The sequence below is a fragment of the Candida pseudojiufengensis genome, assembly GCF_024610245.1.
Source record: "Candida pseudojiufengensis strain CBS 10847 chromosome Unknown scaffold1, whole genome shotgun sequence".
NCBI classification, from domain to species: Eukaryota; Fungi; Ascomycota; class Pichiomycetes; order Serinales; family Debaryomycetaceae; genus Lodderomyces; species Lodderomyces pseudojiufengensis.
The window spans coordinates 29,308-49,526 of NW_026261530.1; the positions used below are offsets into that span (position 1 = coordinate 29,308).

A 20,219-nucleotide genomic window follows, 5' to 3' on the forward strand; every position below is an offset into this window, starting at 1 on the left:
AAAAGTACTCCGTTTAAAAAATTGGTTTGACTATTGCTTGATTAATCCTCCTACTTTTATTTATTTCGAGTACTTCAGTACTTTGATATCAACTTTTCCAATTTTCACTCATATTTTGAGAATTTTGTCAATTTATTAAGTAGAATCATTTTCTACACAAAATCAGAATAAACGACGTAAATGCGGCTTAACCTAATCTTAAATCCGAATATCTATTTACTCTATTTACAATATAAATTACTAATCCATGTAAATTATCATAATTATTTGACTCATATTACCAACCATACTCCTTCAAGCGTATACCAAATGAGTAAAGAGACAAATTACTCATTATACTATGAACCTAAGAGTTTAAGAATAGAATTGGAACAAAAAGAAGATTCAACATTTCGATTTAATGTAACAAATTCACCAAATTCAAATGAAGACACATTAATTAAATCAATTCCAGAATTTTTGAAAAATAATGTTTACATAATTGATTCAGTTAATTCAGGTTCAGGAAGAGAAGACTTAAATTTATATACAGAAATTATCAAACCTTTATTTCTGACATTGGAAATTGAATACAATTACATTCAAACTAAAAATGCAGATACAATAAATGAATTTGCTTCAACTTTCAACACACCAAATTCAACAATTATATTTCTTAGTGGAGATACATCAATAAATGAGTTTGTTAACAATTTAAAATACAAAGAACATATAAATATTTATCCCATTCCTTCTGGCACTGGGAATAGTTTGGCATTATCATTAGGTTTAACATCTCAAATACAAGCTGTGGCTCATTTATTAATTTCTGAAAAAATATCTCCCTTGTTCACATATGAAGTAGAATTACCATCAAATTCATATTATTTAGTTCAAGATAAACCCAAGGATAAAATTAATCAACCATTAAAATTTCTAGTTGTGTTTTCATGGGCATTTCATGCAAGTTTAGTTGCAGATAGTGATACACAAGAATTGAGGAAACATGGGTTACAAAGATTTCAAATTGCAGCTAAACAAAATTTAGAAAAAGAGCAAAAATATGAAGCAAATTTGAAAATTAATGATGAGATTGTAGAAGGTCCATTTGCATATTTTGTTTTAACTTCAGCTGAAAAATTTGAACCAACTTTTGAAATTTCTCCAAATGGAAATATTTTAAAAGATGAATTATATCTAATTGCTTTTAAAACTGGAATTGATATTATGGAGGTAATGATGCAAGTATATGACAAAGGTTCACATATAAAAAATTCAAATGTAATTTATAAAAAAATTTATAAAGATGATAAATTAGAATTAGATATTTTATTTTCAAAAGATTTAATACAAAGAAGATTTTGCCTTGATGGAAGTATAATAGCTTTACCAGAGACAGAGAATCATAAAATAAAAATTAAAACTTCGAGTGATACAAATTTATATATAATACATTAATACATAGACATATTTAATAAATACATTAGAAGAAAATTAACTCCTATAACCATTTCTATTATAACTGTTTCCATTGTAATTGTTTCCATTATACGCATTATAACCATTTCTATTTTTAGGTGGCAAATATCCATTTGTTCTTGGAGGTGCGTTTTGTCCAGAATTATAATTTTGATAAGTATTGTTATACAGTTGTTGTGGGTATGCTTGATAATGATTTTGTGAATAATGTTGTTGTTGATAATATTGTTGTTGTGGATATTGTTGAGAATATTGTTGTTGTGGGTATTGTTGTGGTGGATATTGATTTTGTTGATACGGTTGTTGATAGTTTTGTTGTGGTGGTCTTTTTGGTAAATTTTGACCATTATACAGAAAATTATTATTTTTATCTTTCAATGATTGTACTTGTGATCTATACCCACCTCTTCTCATACCATAAACTTTATAAATTTCTTTACCAATTGGTCCAGTATTAACATAATCATTATTTTTAATATTATTATTATTTTTAAAGTGACCTGCACTTCTATTATCTCCAGATGATAATTTATAAATAATTTCATTTTTATCAGCACTAGTTAAAGCTGGAGCTGACAGTATAAACCCATTCAATAACATTGATTTACCTTTCTTTTTTTCAGGAAATTGATATACAATTTGTAAATAATCTCTATGATCTACATTTGGCATATTACCTTCTTTTAAAGGAAATTTAAAATATCCTTCTAATGTAAAATTAGAATATTTAATTGCAATTCCAGCTAAACCTGATCTTGCAAATTTAAAATTTAATGACTCCATCAGATCTTCATAAAATGCTTCAACAAATTTTTTATAATTTTTATTTTGATTTGATATAAATAATTCAGCTTCTTTATTTGTATTTCTTTTTTCTTCATATTCAGTTAATTCTATATATTTACCTTGAACTGCTTTTAATAATCTTGTTTCATCAATAAATGGTAATAAAGGAATACCTTGCCAACTCATTTTTTTACCATTCATATCAATTTCAAATTCTTCAGGATAAAATTCAATAATTTCACTATCTGGATTTTTCATTAAATCATGAAATACTTCAGGTAATGCATGACTTGAAGCTGCTGGTAAAACAGACATTAATTGTTCATATGGTCTAAATGGTTTACCTAATTTAAATTTAACACCTTCTGGAAACAAATCATGTAAATCAGTCATATCAGCTGCGAATGGAGCATAATGATAAGGATAAAACCAAGTCCACGAAGGACATGCTTGATAATAATATTGAGCAACCCATGAAATACCTTCAATATAACTTTTAACCACTTCTCTTCTTGTTTTTTCAATTTCTTCATCTGTCCTACAATGAAATTTGGTTTCATAATATCTCTTTTGATATCCTGGTTCATGTAATCTTATATTATCACCCTCTTCTTCAGCTTCCTCAAATGATCTTTTCTTGGGTATATCATCGACATCAGTATTACTAGCCGTGCTTGTTTCCGGAGTTTCCTCTTTCAATTGTTTTTTGGAATCAATAAGTTTTTTCAATGCAGCAGCAGCATCATTATTGGCCATACCAGCTAACGTTATTGTATCTCTATTATTAACAATATCTTTATTACTTAATTGAGCATAACCTTCGACATTTTTACCACTTGTATCCATCAATGGCATATTAATATCTGCAGCCATTGGAGCCTTGTCTTTACCTTTCGATACTTGTGACATATAAACATTTTTCAAAGCTTTATCTTGTTCCTCAGCTAATTTTCTTCTTTTTCGATTTTCTTCTTTCCTCCTTTCAACTTGACGTCTGTTTTTAAAAATTTCATCTTCTCGTATAGCCAAATCCTTCAATAATACTTCAACACTTTCTAAATTCAATTTTCCATCACATGTAACATAATCTCGTAATCTAGGTACACATTTTTTCCAACAATTTACTAAAGTATCAATACCATTATCTCTAACATCTAAACTTGGTAAATGAGGTAAAAAATCATTTCCTGCGAAAAAACAAATAAAAACCCAATCATCTATAGCTCTTTCTAAATCAAATGGGAAAGAAGTTTGTGGATTATATAATTCAATTTCTAAATACTCTCGTAGTACATTAACATGTAACCATAAAAATGGTTTTCTTTTATCTCTTGCTTCTATTTGAGTAGCTTGATCTTTAGTCATTGCAACATGATCAGAAACAGTCATATGTTTTTCTTGATTTGCAAAAACATCTTCTCTTAATACTCTAAAATGTGGTTCATGTGTTGCTAATCCTAAAAAGATTAAATCTGCATCTAATCCATATATACAATGTTTTGTATTTGGATTATATTGTGGATCAGCTCTTTGTGATCTTATAAATGCCATTAATTTATGTTCACCTTCACCTGGTACTGTAGCATCAGATATAATAACTTGTAAATTAGCCCAACCAGGATCATTACTTAATTTATATGCAACCCAATATCTTAATGCTTCTGCTAATCTATCCATAAATGGAGTACCTGGTGTAATAGCATTAGAATCCCATTGTTTCTTTTTAACTGAATCATTTATAATTTCTCCTCTAGCTTCTTTTTGTTGAATTTCTTTCTCTATTGCTTCTTCTTTAAATTTTGCATCTTGAGCAGATCTAAATCTTCTTGCTCTTTGTTGATTCATTTTAGCCCTTGGTGCAACTCCATCAACTGCAATCATTAAAACTTTTCTAGGTCGAGCCATCATTAAAACTCTATCAGTATATGTGAAAATATCTAAAAACATTTCATCTTCTGTTTCTGGTGGTCTTTTATGTTCAGGATGAGAACATGGATGAACTATACCATTCATATCTAAATATAAATTATCAATTTCTCCATTTGGATTTGGATCTTCATATTTTGCTCCTCCTATTTCATATTCATCTTCTTCAATTACTGGTGAAATGATTTTGGGATATTTCCTAGATAACCATCTAAATAATGCTGGAACTCCCATTAATGATGGTTTTAAATGAGAGACTTATAGAGTAGAACTTTACTACTGCATAATTTTTTTTTTTAATTGTTAGATCCGTAATGAGATAAAGAAAAAAGATATTCTACATACAAAAACTTTCATTAGTGGAGTTAACTATGATTATGCTAAAATTATCTATTTACAAATGAATCACCAGTGATTTTATTTCTATTTACTTGATATCCTTACCTTGAAACATATATGCTCCAGTTATAGTTGCCAATTCATCTTGTGTTAAACCAGTATCTTTTGAATCTAAAAAGTTTTTTAATTTAGCTCCATGTTCTCTTACTTCTTTATCAGCTAATAATTTCATCATTTGAGTTATTGAAGGTTTACCGGTTGATAATAATCCCTTTTTATCTAAAATTTCTTTAAATTCAACAGTTAATTGCATTAATTCTGGATGTTCCAGTAATACTTTTTTGATTTTACCAAATGCTGCATCTTGTTCTTCTTTTGATGGAGCTTTGTTATTGAAAAATAATTTTGGAGTGGTTTTTGTAAACGATCTTGATAGTATTAATGCATTTGATCTAAATACTAAACTTCTTCTTAACATTTTGTTAGTGTTTTGGGGTAAAGATGATCTTGATCCAACTCAAACCTTGTGTCTCGAATTAAGTATTGTCATGGAAATGCAAAAATAAATTGAGTGACGCACTACCAGTCTGAAAAATTTCGACAGTTAAAGTTAAAAAAAAAATACACGCTGAAATACAAAAACAACAACTTAGTAACTAGTTAAATAACCAATACATCCCAAATTCAACTAAGATGTCCCACGAGAATCAAGAAGAGTTATTAGATTATTCAGACTCAGAAGAGATTGCAGTACCAACTACAACTCAAGCTGCTGATGAAACATCTAATGACGCTGATAAAAAAGGTTCATATGTTGGAATTCATGCAACTGGTTTTAGAGATTTTTTATTAAAACCAGAATTATTAAGAGCAATTGGAGATTGTGGGTTTGAACATCCTTCAGAAGTTCAACAAGTTTGTATTCCTCAATCTATTTTAGGAACTGATGTATTATGTCAAGCTAAATCTGGTTTAGGTAAAACTGCTGTATTTGTTTTATCTACTTTACAACAATTAGATCCTATTCCAGGTGAAATTTCAACATTAGTTATATGTCATACTAGAGAATTAGCATATCAAATTAGAAATGAATATGCAAGATTTTCAAAATATATGCCAGATGTTAAAACTGATGTATTTTATGGAGGTACTCCAATGAAAAGAGATGTTGAAAAATTAAAAAATAAAGATACTTGTCCTCATATTGTAGTTGCTACACCAGGTAGATTACATGCTTTAGTTAATGAAAAAGCAATAAGATTAAATAATGTTAAATCATTTGTTATTGATGAATGTGATAAAGTATTAGAATCAATTGATATGAGAAGAGATGTTCAAGATATTTTTAGAGCTACTCCACATCAAAAACAAGTTATGATGTTTTCTGCAACTTTATCACAAGATATTCGTCCTGTATGTAAAAAATTTATGCAAAATCCTTTAGAAATATATGTTGATGATGAAGCTAAATTAACTTTACATGGTTTACAACAATATTATATTAAATTAGAAGAAAAAGAAAAAAATAGAAAATTATCAGATTTATTAGATTCATTAGAATTTAATCAAGTTATTATATTTGTTAAATCAACTCAAAGAGCAAATGAATTAAATAAATTATTATGTGCTTGTAATTTTCCATCAATTGCTGTACATTCAGGTTTACCACAAGAAGAAAGAATTGAAAGATATAGATCATTTAAAGAATTTAATAAAAGAATTTGTGTTTCAACTGATGTATTTGGAAGAGGTATTGATATTGAAAGAATTAATTTAGCTATTAATTATGATTTACCAAATGAAGCTGATCAATATTTACATAGAGTTGGTAGAGCAGGTAGATTTGGTACAAAAGGTTTAGGTATATCATTTGTATCAAATAAAGAAGATGAAGAAGTATTGGAAAAAATTCAAAGTAGATTTGATGTTAAAATTACTGAATTCCCAGAAGAAGGTGTTGATCCATCAACTTATATGAATACTTAGGATTATTAAAAAAAGGAGATTAAAAGTATATTTATATATAATGTATTATTAAGTAGCTAAAAAAAATTGAAGCTTAAGCTTATTTGTTTATTTTTTTAAATCATCCAATTGATCTACATGTACAATCTATTAATTTATGAACTTCTCTTAAATCACTTTTTGGTATTAGAAACCATTCAATATGTACATTATAATTTGTTTTGAAAGGTGATTGTTTATCTTTAATTTTTTCTTGATCTTGTAAACATCCACTACAATATACATCACCTTTACCATATTTTCGTCGAAGTTTTTGATGTATAGTTGACTCAATTAATTTTAAATTTTCTTCACAATAAAATCCATCATTTTTAAATCTATTATAATTTATTTCTTCTCTGTCTTCTATACTTAAACATAAAAATCTTTCTAAAAAATTCTTATTCTTTATTAAATTCTCATTTTTAGGACCTATATTAATTAAATCATGACCACATTTCATTTCCCATTGTTTAATTCTAATATTAGGTAATTGAGTAGTCATTCCAATTTTTATTAAAATATATGGTGATTTCCTACTTTTAAAATTAATCCATTTATCTTTATCTTTGGTACTTGTATTTGGTATATTTTTAACTTTAAATGACCAATTTGATGGTGGATTTATAAAATTATTCATTGTATATAAATATATATAACCTTTATTTGGTCTTGTGGATGAAAAAGTTCCAGGTACATGTTGTTGTGCTTGTTGTTTGTTATGATGTATACAATAACCTTGTGGTATTGATACTGTTTTCTTACATCTATATCCTTTTTGAGTAGTACCTTGACATTGATATATATTTGCCATTGAAATGGTGTAACTCAATCATAAAATTTTAAGATTCGTTTCAGATTCTTAGTGTTTACATTTTTTACTTTTTTGATCTGTAAATTTCACAACTCCGATAATTTTTGAATTGGTGCATAAATCCGATCATTTACTAACATCCGTACCGCAGACATGAATTTGCAAACCTAACCTTTCATTATTGTTTGACATCGATGCATAATGGCATTGATATCACTATTGATTGGAGTGCATTTACGTTATTCGTGGTAACAGACTGGTTTTATACCACTAAACAATATTATTTATTTGTCTCGGGTCACCTTAATTTTCACCCGAAACACATTTTCTTTTGTTTGGTCCAATTTTATTACGAAAATATTGCATAAAGTAAGCATAAAATTCAGTATCGATGTATTGCAAAAAGACAAATGAATAAATTTCAAGAATATAGTTACAAGACTCACACTCGAAAAGAGAACCCTTAGGTTTACCACAGCTGCTAAATTTCTTGGGTAGATTCAAAGTCTCCGTTTCACCTATATATCCAATTGTCATAATTTTACTTCTTTATGCATAAGTAATTAAAATAATTATTATGTGAGAAAATTTTAATTGTGGAGCCACAATTTATAAAATTATAATTTTTCAACATAAATACTAAACGTGTTTTCTCAATTTCTAATTCAATTGAATCATCCATAACAACAACTCAATAAAAATGCCATCTCATTACGATACTTTACAATTACACGCTGGTCGTGAAAAAGTTACTCATAATCCATGTTCATATCCAGTTTATTTATCAACTTCATCACAATTTGAAGATTCTCATGAAGGTGCTCAATTATTTGGTTTAGAAAAAGATGGTTTTATTTATAGTAGAATTAATAATCCTTCAGTTGGAGTATTTGAAAATAGATTAGCTGAATTAGAAGGTGGAATTGGAGCATTAGCTACTTCTTCTGGACAAGCTGCTCAATTATTAGCAATTGGTGGATTAGCTCATGCTGGTCATAATATTATTAGTACTTCATATTTATATGGAGGAACTTATAATCAATTTAAAGTTGCTTTTAAAAGATTAGGAATTGAAACAAGATTTGTTAATGGTAATAATGTTGAAGATTTTAAAAAATTAATTGATGAAAATACAAGAGCTATATATTTAGAAAGTATTGGTAATCCAGCTTTTAATGTTCCTGATTTTGAAAAAATTGTTAAATTAGCTCATGATAATGGTTTACCAGTTGTAGTTGATAATACTTTTGGTGCAGGTGGATTTTTAATTAATCCAATTGCTCATGGTGCAGATATTGTTACTCATTCAGCTACTAAATGGATTGGAGGTCATGGTACAACTATTGCAGGAGCAGTTATTGATTCAGGAAATTTTCCATGGACTCAATATCCAGAAAAATATCCACAATTTTCAAAACCTTCTGAAGGTTATCATGGATTAATTTTAAATGATGCATTAGGTAAAGCAGCTTATATTGGACATTTAAGAATTGAATTATTACGTGATTTAGGTCCTGCATTAAATCCATTTGCTTCATTTTTATTATTACAAGGTTTAGAAACTTTAAGTTTAAGAGTTGAAAGACAAAGTGATAATGCTTTAAAATTAGCAAAATGGTTTGAAAAAAATCCAAATGTTAAATCAATTAGTTATTTAGGTTTACCATCACATGAAACTCATGAATTAGCAAAAAAATATTTAAATAATGATGCAAAATATTTTGGTAGTGTTTTAGCTATTGAAGTTAAAGATTTAAAAGAAAAACCAGAAAATCCATTTGATGAAGCTTCACCAAAAGTTGTTGATAATTTAAAAATTGCTTTAAATTTAGCAAATGTTGGAGATTCTAAAACTTTAGTTATTGCTCCTTATTATACTACTCATCAACAATTAAGTGAAGAAGAAAAAAAAGCTGCTGGTGTTACAAAGGGATTAATTAGAATTTCTGTTGGTACTGAATTTATAGATGATATTATTGAAGATTTTGATCAAGCTTTTAAAAAAGTTTATAATTAGATAATCTTAGTTAGTGAAGTTTAATATATTATGCAAAACTGAATTGAATTCTATAATTATGAAGAAATAAACTTGTGATACTCGGTAGAACTCCTTATTCTTTGCTGTCGTTTTTAAGCAAGGTACGCCTTAGATGAACACTTTGTTTGACCAGCTCCTCTAAGTTTATTCAATCTTCCTCCTATTATTTGAACATATCCTCAAAGTAATAGAAACGACTATCCAAATCCAATCAATTACTCAAAATTCACCAAAATCTAAACCAAGATTTCCAACTATTTTCTTTCAGTTTAACAACTTCTTGATTTTTCAATTCAATTAAATCTTTAATTTCATTTTCTAATTTGTCAGATTTTTCAATTAATTTCTTTTCAACATCTTTATATTCTAAATTTGTCCATATAATATGTAATCCTAAATATGATCCCAAAGAAATTACCAATGTATTAAATATTGCATATTTAAATTGTGATAATTTTGGTTTTTGAGGAAGTTGTGATTGTTGATCTATTATTATTGAGTATTTTTTATTTGGATTTAAAAGCTTAGTGGCAGCTATGGGTCTCGTACTTAGTATCCTTGTTGATCGTAGCATTCTCTTTCGTCAGTAGTTGTGTATGAATTGTTGTGTTGCAAATGATGTTCTAAATTTTTGATGTGCAGATTAATATTATCACTGAAAAAAAATACGGATTGATTAAATTATCAACTGATTTTAAACTACACATTAAAGACAAGATGCTAGGGATAAGAATACTACATAGTCCCGTAAGATCAATACGATGCTCATCACTATTATCAAAATCATTAATATCACAAACATTAAAACGAAATCAATCACTCAATAACTCCATACCATTGTTCATAAAATTTAGAAGTTTTCAAACCAAATCATTTATATTCAATCAAAATCAAGATCAAATGAAATTAGAAAATGAGAGAAACCGATTAAACAAATTAATAAAAGATAGAGAAGAAAGACAAAAATTTAGAAATAGAACAGCTACATATTATTCAGCATCAATAGCAATATTATTTTTAGCATTAGCATTTTCAGCTGTTCCAATATATAGAGCAATATGTCAAAGAACAGGATGGGGTGGTATACCAATAACAGATTCAACAAAATTTACTCCTGATAAATTAATTCCAGTAGATACAAATAAAAGAATAAGAGTTCAATTTACTTGTCAATCTTCAGGAATTTTACCATGGAAATTTACTCCATTACAAAGAGAAGTTTATATAGTACCAGGAGAAACTGCTTTAGCATTTTATAGAGCTAAAAATTTAAGTAAAGAAGATATTATAGGAATGGCAACTTATTCCATAACTCCTGAAAATGCAGCAGCATATTTTAATAAAATTCAATGTTTTTGTTTTGAAGAACAAAGATTAAGTGCTGGTGAAGAAGTTGATATGCCAGTATTTTTTTTTATTGATCCTGATTTTGCAAAAGATCCTGGAATGAGAAGTATTGATGATATTGTTTTACATTATTCATTTTTTAAAGCTGCTTATTCTGATGGTGAACTAGCTGCGGTTCCAATTGGGAAAGTTGAATTTAAAGCTGAATTAGTTTGATGAATTTGTTTCAACTGGAAGTCTTTTAATTGTGGTAATGAGGGAATTTGGAGAATCTAAAAAGAACGAAGATGATAATTATTTGTAAATAGATCTCATGTATTTAGTTTAAATTTTAATGATTGTATATGTCAGTTGCAGGACCTCAAGAAAAATCTTGAGGTTCATCCGTAAGAGTTTTGAAATATTGTTACTACTCTCCTTGCCAAAAATACCGATTAAACAAGTCTCAAAACACCTGAAACAGGAAACAAGCAATTACTACAGTTCTTACATCAAACAAGCTCATAACGTAAACTCAACATATTTTGACACATTTAATAGTATTTTCCTGGCAATAAAAATCGAAACGTCAAACAGCTCTAATTATTTAAACCTATAATTGGACTAAAATTTAGGAAATAGAATTTTAAAACTATTTAAAAACATGGGGTTCAATTTGAGTTCGTTTTTTACATTTTTAAACTCTAATTTTAGCTCAAGGTAATGTATGATAGGATTCTACCGGATGTAACATGATGGAAAATGCTGTAATTTAATGGGTGTATCTTGTGAATTGTAATGATCGGGTCAAAATAAAAATTCGATTTGTGACGGTTAAATTACGTACATTATAGTTTGAATCGCTTTGACCAGCATAAATTACCATTCAACCTAGCCAAGGAATGAAAAAAGGTTCCAATTAGATTTCATATGCTCGTATATTCAAGTTAAAAATGTGTCAAACGTGCACCCTTTCACAAAGCTAAGTGCCAATTGCTTGAGAGTTTAAAGGCTAAAAGTTTTATATCGTATAATTTTCAAGTGGTTTTTCTTGAGATATAATCTTATACGGATCGATACTTTTAGTTTTCAGTAAAAGGTAACATTCTAGTTTTCAATGCATTTATGACTAAACTTTTTGTGATTCTTCATGTCTTCTTATTTGGATTTTAGTGTTTAATTTTAATTTAATTTTAATCCCTTACGAGTAAAATCTCATCTGATAAAAAAGATCTTTAAGATAAGGAATTATAGAACATCAGATTTACTTGATAAATATTAAGTTTTGGAACAATAACAACAATACTCACACGATCTAACAATCTCACCCTATCTCTTATTGTTCAATCTTTGCACCTACAATATGTTACATGTTTTTGAATGGGTATATATACAATAGAACATTATCGTCAAAACAAGCATTGTATAATTATATTGCCAAGAAATGTACTGTAAGATCGGATAAATTTAGTTATAGCTTAAACGGAAAACAGTTTAATGTCAAAATTTAGGAGTGAAACCTTTAGGCAAGGGTTAGTGCAGGAGTTGATATAAAAAGTAGCACAATTTGAGTAATTGCAAGCTGTAATAGAAATGGTGGATTTGAATAAATGGTCATAAAACTTATGAATAAATTCTAGCCAATGATGATAATGTAAAATAATTAAATTAATACGAAACCAGTCCGAATTAAATTAACTTTATACTTTTGATTAATTCATTAATTTAATTAATATGAAAGTACAAATATAAAATTAGGACAGTACCTACGTAAACATGATGCATTTGAATTTGCGCAATAAAATTTATTGCCGTGTAATACTTCTCTCGTGTTAAATTCATCAGGGCTAGTAGAAAATGATTAAACACAAAATATTGACTTAATGAAACATATGTACTGTACATCAATAAATTAACATTAGTCTAGATTGATAAAAGTTTCAGTATTTGAGACATATAATGATGTAGATCAAATTTTTGTTGAACAATAAATTTTAAGCTTTAAGCATTTGTCCATAACTCATTAAACTTATATACATACCCAATTAAAACTAATGTAATTGTAGATGTGAATTCAACAAATGAAATAATTGACTATATTATCCTGATAAGTGTAGTTTTATCAATCTACTAAGTCTAACTCCTGTACTAATGAATCTACGAATAAAAACTCCTATACAATTTACAGCTTCAAAAAGCAGTTAAAAAACTATTTCATGGTTTGTAATTGAATTTTCAACTAGCCATTTAAACCAATTAGATAATTTATAAATAAAAACTATCGAAGGTTTGAATTTGTGTGTATTATGAATTTTAAGCCTATTTTTTATCTATTTGATATTGTTATAAAAGATCAACAATTCATATAAATTATTGTATATAAAAGATTACACTTAAATGAATAAATAGATTAATCTGATAAAAAATTGTTAGTTTAATTATGTATGTGTATTATGCTACCATATTCAGCTTAATCTTTCATTAAAAATTTTTTCAAAACCAATTTAAAATTATAATTTAAATTTCATCAAATTAAAAAAATAAGAAGGGATATTGATGATGTACCCTTTAACCAAGATATATTAATGGATATTCTTTTATCCCCTGAGATTTGCTATCATGATCTGTTTCATGTCTATAAGTTCAATTAAAAAGAACTCCGCCATTCATAGATTGTATAATAATTCTTATATAATCAAGAAAATCGCTTAGTAAGATTATTAATACTATATTTTACTATCACCAAATCTATTGTTTTTTTTAATTTTTAATTTTTCAATTTTGTATTAGATTTTAGTATTTTACTAATTATTGTTTCAACAAAATATTATTAGTTATCTAAATTTTACATAACCAAAATGAAAAGTAGTTGAGTATGTAACATATTTTAGCTGTAATTATATTGCTACTGTTAAACAACTTAATCTTATTTAATGGCTGTCCTATTTTAACTAAAGTGACAAAAGTTTTTAACGGTTTCGTAAGTCAATAAGTTAATTCATACATAATGCATAAATTAGTAGGTTAGAATTATTTCTATGACAATACAAAGTTCAATCAAAAATTAATTTGACGTAACACATCTACAACAACTTAGTTCATTGAAACCCCCTTGAAATTTGAATTACCAAGAAAATTTTTTTGATTTAATTCTTCTGTCAAAATTTCAGGATATTATTTTAATCATTTTAACATTCACTTAGTTTCAAGTCTTTGATAAGAAAAATTGTTATCATAAACGGTTGGTAAACTAGGTTTTCATTGATCTTACGTAGATATAGCCTCATCCTTAAAGTAAAATTTAGAATTTTAAAAATTGGTTTATAATATTGGAATTGAAAATTTATTCCGATTTTAGGTAAAATTCATTTGAAAAGTTTTCATTTAAATTTCTTTGATTGGATAATTTGTCTACATACTACATCTTATTGTTAAATTAAGTAAAGTAAAGTAAGTTATTGTTCACAATTATAATTGTGTAAGTTGATCAAATTGATAAAAAAATTTAATTAGGGAAGTATGTGAGTAGTAAAAATTTGATTGTGTAAAGAAAAAAACATATATTGTTTCAATTGTTATGTATGTATGTTTTAACATTATAATTTAAAAAGCTTCAATTGGTTCTATAAATTTTTTAAATCTAGAGTTTGATCTTCTTTCTTTAAACGTTTCAAAACTTTTGGATCTAGAAAAATAATAAGTTTTTCTTATAACATTAAGACTGGAACATACTTGCTCTATAGCCCACTTTGCTATATGAAACGTGAGGTACTTACTTAACAAGAAAAAAAAGGAATTGAAATTGAAACTCAAATAAAATCAAAATGAAATTCAATTTGAATTGATGGTTAAGATAAACTTCTTCATAATAAACTAAGCCAACTTAAATAAGAAGTACAATTTCTAAAATTTAATTTAAAAATATCTAACCACAAATACACAAATACACAAAACGATAACAATAGACATATGTAACTTACTTTAAATTTACATTGTTTTTTTTTACCTTTTCATTTCAATATAAGGCACTACAATCTTTTGATTTACATTATTCTCGAATTCTCAACAGATCTCTCTCTTCATAATATAAATATGTTTATAGATCTCTTGAAAAGTAAATTCAATTTCGAAGGAAAGTGCTACGTAAATCTTTTGTTTCATTATTTATTTTTATTTTTTATTTGTTTCAGTGTTTCAAATACTTCATTCACCACCCCTCAATCAAAATCAATTTAAATCCTCAATTCAATTATACCAAACACAAGAACAAATTACCATAAAGATTAATACTCAATTCCAAAGAAATCTTGAAACATAAGTAATGGTATATCTCAAACATACATTTTCACAACTAATACTTATAATATTTATAACATTTTCAACATTTGTTAAAAGTGATTTTCAAATATATAAAGCAAATAAATTTGAATCAAATTTCCCAGTACAAGCATGTCAAGGATTAATTGGAAAAACAGCAAATTTTTTTACAAATGTTACTGCTGAATCAAAAATAGGATATTGTAAAATTAAAAATCAACCTGCTTTAGGTACAATGGCTCAATGTATTGAATTATTAGATCAGAAGAAAAACAAAAATAGTAGAAAATTTTTTTTAAAAAGTTGTAAAAAATTTAATTTAACTGAAGATCAATATTTACAAGCTTTCCATAATGCTACTGAATTTGGTTTTGTTAATGTCACGGAAGATAAATCTTTTAATAAGACAAAACCATATTATAAACCAGTATTAATACCACAAAAAAAGATATTAGCAGCTTATGATTCAGTTACAACAAGATGGTATAATTATAATTATGCTCATTGGTTTGGTATGTCTTTGATGTTATATTGGATCGGTATAGTTTTAATTGCAAGTATCATAAATTTAATTTATTTTATTTCACCAAATTTTATAAAATCATTAAAAGGTTCATTTATAAATAGGTTTAGATCATATATTACATTACCTGCATTATTTAAAAAGACTCATGCTCATCATAAAACTTTAATAAATCATATTCATATATTATTTCCAACAAGATTAGAAACTTTAATAATGTTTGGTTGGATTGTTATGGCTATTGTATTTTGTTGTTCAAATTATCATCATGTTTCTCCAAATTCAATATGGCCTCAAAAATGGAATGAAATGGGTAGAAAAATTGCTGATAGAACTGGTATTATTGTTATTTGGCAAATGCCTTTATTAATTTTATTTGCTGGTAGAAATAATTTTATGCAATGGATTACTGGTTTCCCTTATTCAAGATTTATTTTCTTTCATAAATGGATTGGTAGAGTAGTGTTTTTAATTAGTATTGTTCATGGAGTTGGTATGACTTATAATGGTAGAGGTATTGGAAAATATAATTTAAGATTTTTACAAGCTTATGTAAGATGGGGTACAGTTGCATTAGTGTGTTTTGGTTTAATGAATTTTCAAGCTTTAATGATTTTTAGAAGAACAAATTATGAATTATTTTTATTATTTCATATCATTTTAGCTGTTTTTGCAATTGCTGGATTATGGATTCATACTGGAGATCAAAATTTAGATCAATGGATGTATTGTGCTTCTGCAATTTGGGTATTTGATAGAGTTGTTAGAATTTCAAGATTAATAATATTTGGAATTCATACTGCTCAAGTTCAATTAATTGCAAATGAAACTATTAAAGTTTCAGTAAAAAGACCAAAATATTGGAAACCATTCCCAGGTTGTCATGCTTTTATACATTTTTTAAGACCAACATGTTTTTGGCAATCTCATCCTTTTACAATTATTGATTCAATTGAAAATGAAAATACTATAACATTTTATTTAAAAGTTAAAGGTGGTATGACTCATGGATTATATGGTTATTTACAAAAACAACCAGATCAAAAAGCTTCTATAAAAGTTACAATTGAAGGTCCTTATGGTAATCCAATACCAATAAATAAATTTGAAAATTCAATTTTTATTGCAGGTGGTAATGGTATACCAGGAATTTATTATGAAGCAATTGATATTATTAAACATTCAAATGATTTAGATAAAAAAACAATAAAATTATATTGGGTTATAAGACATTATGCTTCCTTAGAATGGTTTTATCAGGAATTAATTAAATTACAACAATATTCAAATAATAATAATTCAATTGAAATTATAATATATGTTACTCAACCACATTTAGGATTGACTGAACCAATAACAACTGATTTTACAGATGATGAATTAGAACAAGAAGAAGAACAAGAAAAAAAACTGGATTCTGATATATCAAATGAAAAAAATAATAATTATATCCTTCAAGTAAAAAAACAATTGAATAATATTGAATTTAGAGAAGATAAACCAAATTTTTATGAAATTGTTTCTGAAGAAATTAAAGAAACAAATGGTCCTTTAGGTATTGCTACTTGTGCTCATGGTTCAATGGTTGATGATATTAGAAAATCAATAGTTGATCATTTAAATGATTCTCCTTATAGAATTGAATTATTTGAACAAATGCAAACTGGTAATTTATCTGGGCTTTTAGCAGCTTTGAAAAAAATACATATTAGATAAATTGTGATTTTATAGAAAGTTTAGTTAAATAGTTGAAATTTAATTAACGTGTTATTTAATATTTAAAGTTATTATAATGATCTAATTTGTTGTAGACTTTCAAATCTTAAATGATCAAACCTTTCATTTACTTGTTTAAAATGATCAATTTACATTACTTCAATTGTCCCTCTAGTCTACATTTATCCTTCAATTGGTATTTTAACAGTTAAGATTTTATTTTGGTTGTACAAAACTGTAGATATTTAATATGACGAAACAGCCTACACATATATTTCGACGCTGGCAAACACCTTTGAATATACAAAATATCAATTACTTGCTTTAACAAAATACAATAGTATAAGCTAGTTCAACTTGAAAGTTGACTTTTTTATTAACTTTAACCTAAATCAAAAAATTTTGTGTTTCCATAACTGGTTCACCTGAAGATCCAAGCATGGAACATTCAGAGTAAACTATATTACTATCGAAGGTACTTTAGTGAAAAGATGGGCTCAATCAATCTTGCTCACACAAAGTACATTCAGAATATTGCAAAGTATAGTCTTTTCAATCTCTACTCTTGCTTTCAATTAGTTTTGAAAATTTTGTGATTTAGTTTGAGGTTGAAGTGGCCAAACATGCCTGTTCCTGGCATCCTTTTAACTGAACAATTTTCAACTTTATTCAACATTCACATTTTGTTGGCACCGTAAGAATGTGCTGTATTTTCTGAATGTAATTTGTATGACAATGTACACATGAAAATCAGAATAGATCTAGTCGATTAAAGAAATCGGTGAATTTTCTATTCAAGTTTAATCAACCTATATAGACTAAATAAAGTTTGAACCTTTCGTGAATTTTCCGAACGCCCAAATCTAAACAGCGATTGATTAATTCAGCATCTCCTTACAACTTTCTAAATATCACAAAGTGAATGAATACTTTTAAGTCAAAAAAACCATATCTTACATGTATATTGGGCACAGAATTTAAATATCCTATAATCCAAGGTTATATAATAGATCAAGCACCATGACCATTTTATTGAATCTCGTTCACACTTTGTTACAAATATTCATTCTTTTTTGAAAATTATTCATCAATTGGAAAAATAGAATAATCTTTGTTAATACTAACAGCAATACAAAAATAAACAACATACAAATTTCAAGTAATTTAAAAAACGGTGCAGTTCCAATTTTATCTTCAACACGAAACACAATAATTCCATTTACTAAAATACCAAGAAATATACTATAAGGAAGCATAAAAAATCCTATAAACCTAAAAAAATTGGGTAAATACATCAAATTCACTGAGAATATGAATAAAATTATTGCTGTAAGCGTGCAATATATCACATCACCCCAGATACTTGGTTTTAAATTTGATGATGATTGATCCTTATTTGCTTTAGTTACATCTAATTTAATTGCTTCAATGTGTTGATTTTTTTTATAACTGGGAGGTCTTGTATCAAGTTGAATATAATCTGAGTCAGATTTGGGAGTCATAGTTTAAACGAAACTGTGTTGATAATGTGATGTAATCACAATTCTGATTTTTATATAAAAAACTTTTTAGTGCAAATCTACACGCAAAGGCGCTAAAACTTGTCGTATTTTCCTTGTTTCATATTTTTTTTTTATAATGTAATAAAATTTCAATGTCTGAAAATAGCCATATCTTTTTTACAATAGGTGCAATTTAAACCATATGACCGACTGAAGGACTTATACAACAGTCGAGAACTGTGTTTTTAGTTCTTCGTGGTGCTGCTCAAGTACAAACGCAGATAGATCTAAATACAAGCTTACATAAAACTCGTAAACTTAAGAGGTAAGTTTTCAAACTTAGGTGGTATTCTGAACACCTGGTTGCATAAACCTATCAAATTTATGATTTCATACATTACGTTTTAGGTCGGTAAGTGTAAACAAACATTCAATACTCTTTTCATCGATAGATGGATGCACTTTGCACTAAGAAGAACTGTGAAACTTGAGAATAATGATAATGAAATTCAGAATTTGCTAAAAGATGCCATAAAGAGTTATAATCGTTTCATTTTTCAGCAACTTCTAAAATTGGTTCTCAAAAATCTGGTTTAGAAATTAAGTTTTGAATGTGTTTACAAATTGGTGTTCTCAAAGTCGAACAAAGACATAATTTGAAATCGTTCCAAATTAAAACTGTTATTACCTAGAAATAAGCATTCCTTGAAATTACAAATCGGATTAAAACAACACCTTTAATTATTTAATGTTACAAGACTTTATGGTTTCTGGTAAGTTAGTCAGATTTGATACCATCGTGGAGAAGCTTAAATTTAAACTTCAGACCAAAAAGATGAGAAAATTTGTGCTATTCAAAATTCTTCAACTAATGGAGTGAATTTTCAACATTACCGGTCATTAGTAAGGTGCAATTTACATGCGTCATTAGTTATGATGGATGCACATCTAAGTGATAGGACGTACTAATCAAATTCCACATAACAAATATGAAAACAAGAAAGATCATGTTAGTCTCACGTTTTGCTAACAGTAATTCACATTAGGGCAACAGATATATCAATAGATTGGCAATGCTGGTTTTCTGTTTAACTGAAACAATTGACCAATCACTCGTATTGTGCATAATTTAATCATCAAATATTTAACGCGTCTTGATTTATTAATAAATTTTGTGACATACATAGTAAATACTGTATATAACATGTATACTGTGTATAATTATTTAGTAAATAAATAAACACGAGAAATTTAATTTTTTATAATTTTAAAAATTTATTATCTCAAATTAAAATTTTTACACAACAACTATCACAATAAATCAGTCTGTTAATTTGAAATCATACTACTATATCACCAGATATTCATCCCATCGACTGTTGAAAATAAGTAAGATAGAGTAGGTAAGACATTGCTGAATAGCTTTTACTATATTATAATTATTAATATTATCTTATAAATTGTGAAAAA

At 27.0% G+C, this 20,219-nt stretch overlaps 9 protein-coding genes across 9 annotated transcripts; 5 read left to right on the forward strand and 4 right to left on the reverse strand. All coding sequences in view use genetic code 12, as the record gives it.

Moving 5' to 3' along the window:
• Window positions 1-309: 309 nt before the first annotated feature.
• On the forward strand, window positions 310-1,437 carry KGF55_003147 (uncharacterized protein; the record flags this gene model as incomplete). The annotated part of the gene is made up of 1 exon (XM_051757910.1): window positions 310-1,437. One exon carries the CDS (start codon window positions 310-312, stop codon window positions 1,435-1,437), a length of 1,128 nt encoding a protein of 375 aa, XP_051613520.1.
• Window positions 1,438-1,473: 36 nt separating this feature from the next.
• On the reverse strand, window positions 1,474-4,404 carry RAT1 (ssRNA exonuclease; the record flags this gene model as incomplete). Its single annotated transcript, XM_051757911.1, has 1 exon — window positions 1,474-4,404. The coding sequence occupies one exon, from the start codon at window positions 4,402-4,404 to the stop codon at window positions 1,474-1,476; it is 2,931 nt and encodes a 976-aa protein (XP_051613521.1).
• Window positions 4,405-4,597: 193 nt separating this feature from the next.
• On the reverse strand, window positions 4,598-4,987 carry KGF55_003149 (uncharacterized protein; the record flags this gene model as incomplete). The annotated part of the gene is made up of 1 exon (XM_051757912.1): window positions 4,598-4,987. One exon carries the CDS (start codon window positions 4,985-4,987, stop codon window positions 4,598-4,600), a length of 390 nt encoding a protein of 129 aa, XP_051613522.1.
• Window positions 4,988-5,202: 215 nt separating this feature from the next.
• SUB2 (ATP-dependent RNA helicase) lies at window positions 5,203-6,495 on the forward strand (the record flags this gene model as incomplete). Its single annotated transcript, XM_051757913.1, has 1 exon — window positions 5,203-6,495. One exon carries the CDS (start codon window positions 5,203-5,205, stop codon window positions 6,493-6,495), a length of 1,293 nt encoding a protein of 430 aa, XP_051613523.1.
• A 100-nt stretch (window positions 6,496-6,595) lies between these two features.
• KGF55_003151 (uncharacterized protein) lies at window positions 6,596-7,327 on the reverse strand (the record flags this gene model as incomplete). The annotated part of the gene is made up of 1 exon (XM_051757914.1): window positions 6,596-7,327. One exon carries the CDS (start codon window positions 7,325-7,327, stop codon window positions 6,596-6,598), a length of 732 nt encoding a protein of 243 aa, XP_051613524.1.
• Window positions 7,328-8,027: 700 nt separating this feature from the next.
• Window positions 8,028-9,344, forward strand: MET15 (bifunctional cysteine synthase/O-acetylhomoserine aminocarboxypropyltransferase; the record flags this gene model as incomplete). The annotated part of the gene is made up of 1 exon (XM_051757915.1): window positions 8,028-9,344. One exon carries the CDS (start codon window positions 8,028-8,030, stop codon window positions 9,342-9,344), a length of 1,317 nt encoding a protein of 438 aa, XP_051613525.1.
• A 247-nt stretch (window positions 9,345-9,591) lies between these two features.
• Window positions 9,592-9,939, reverse strand: KGF55_003153 (uncharacterized protein; the record flags this gene model as incomplete). Its single annotated transcript, XM_051757916.1, has 1 exon — window positions 9,592-9,939. One exon carries the CDS (start codon window positions 9,937-9,939, stop codon window positions 9,592-9,594), a length of 348 nt encoding a protein of 115 aa, XP_051613526.1.
• Window positions 9,940-10,082: 143 nt separating this feature from the next.
• On the forward strand, window positions 10,083-10,928 carry COX11 (Cox11p; the record flags this gene model as incomplete). Its single annotated transcript, XM_051757917.1, has 1 exon — window positions 10,083-10,928. The coding sequence occupies one exon, from the start codon at window positions 10,083-10,085 to the stop codon at window positions 10,926-10,928; it is 846 nt and encodes a 281-aa protein (XP_051613527.1).
• Window positions 10,929-15,012: 4,084 nt separating this feature from the next.
• Window positions 15,013-17,247, forward strand: FRE10 (Fre10p; the record flags this gene model as incomplete). Its single annotated transcript, XM_051757918.1, has 1 exon — window positions 15,013-17,247. One exon carries the CDS (start codon window positions 15,013-15,015, stop codon window positions 17,245-17,247), a length of 2,235 nt encoding a protein of 744 aa, XP_051613528.1.
• Between the last annotated feature and the right edge of the window lie 2,972 nt (window positions 17,248-20,219).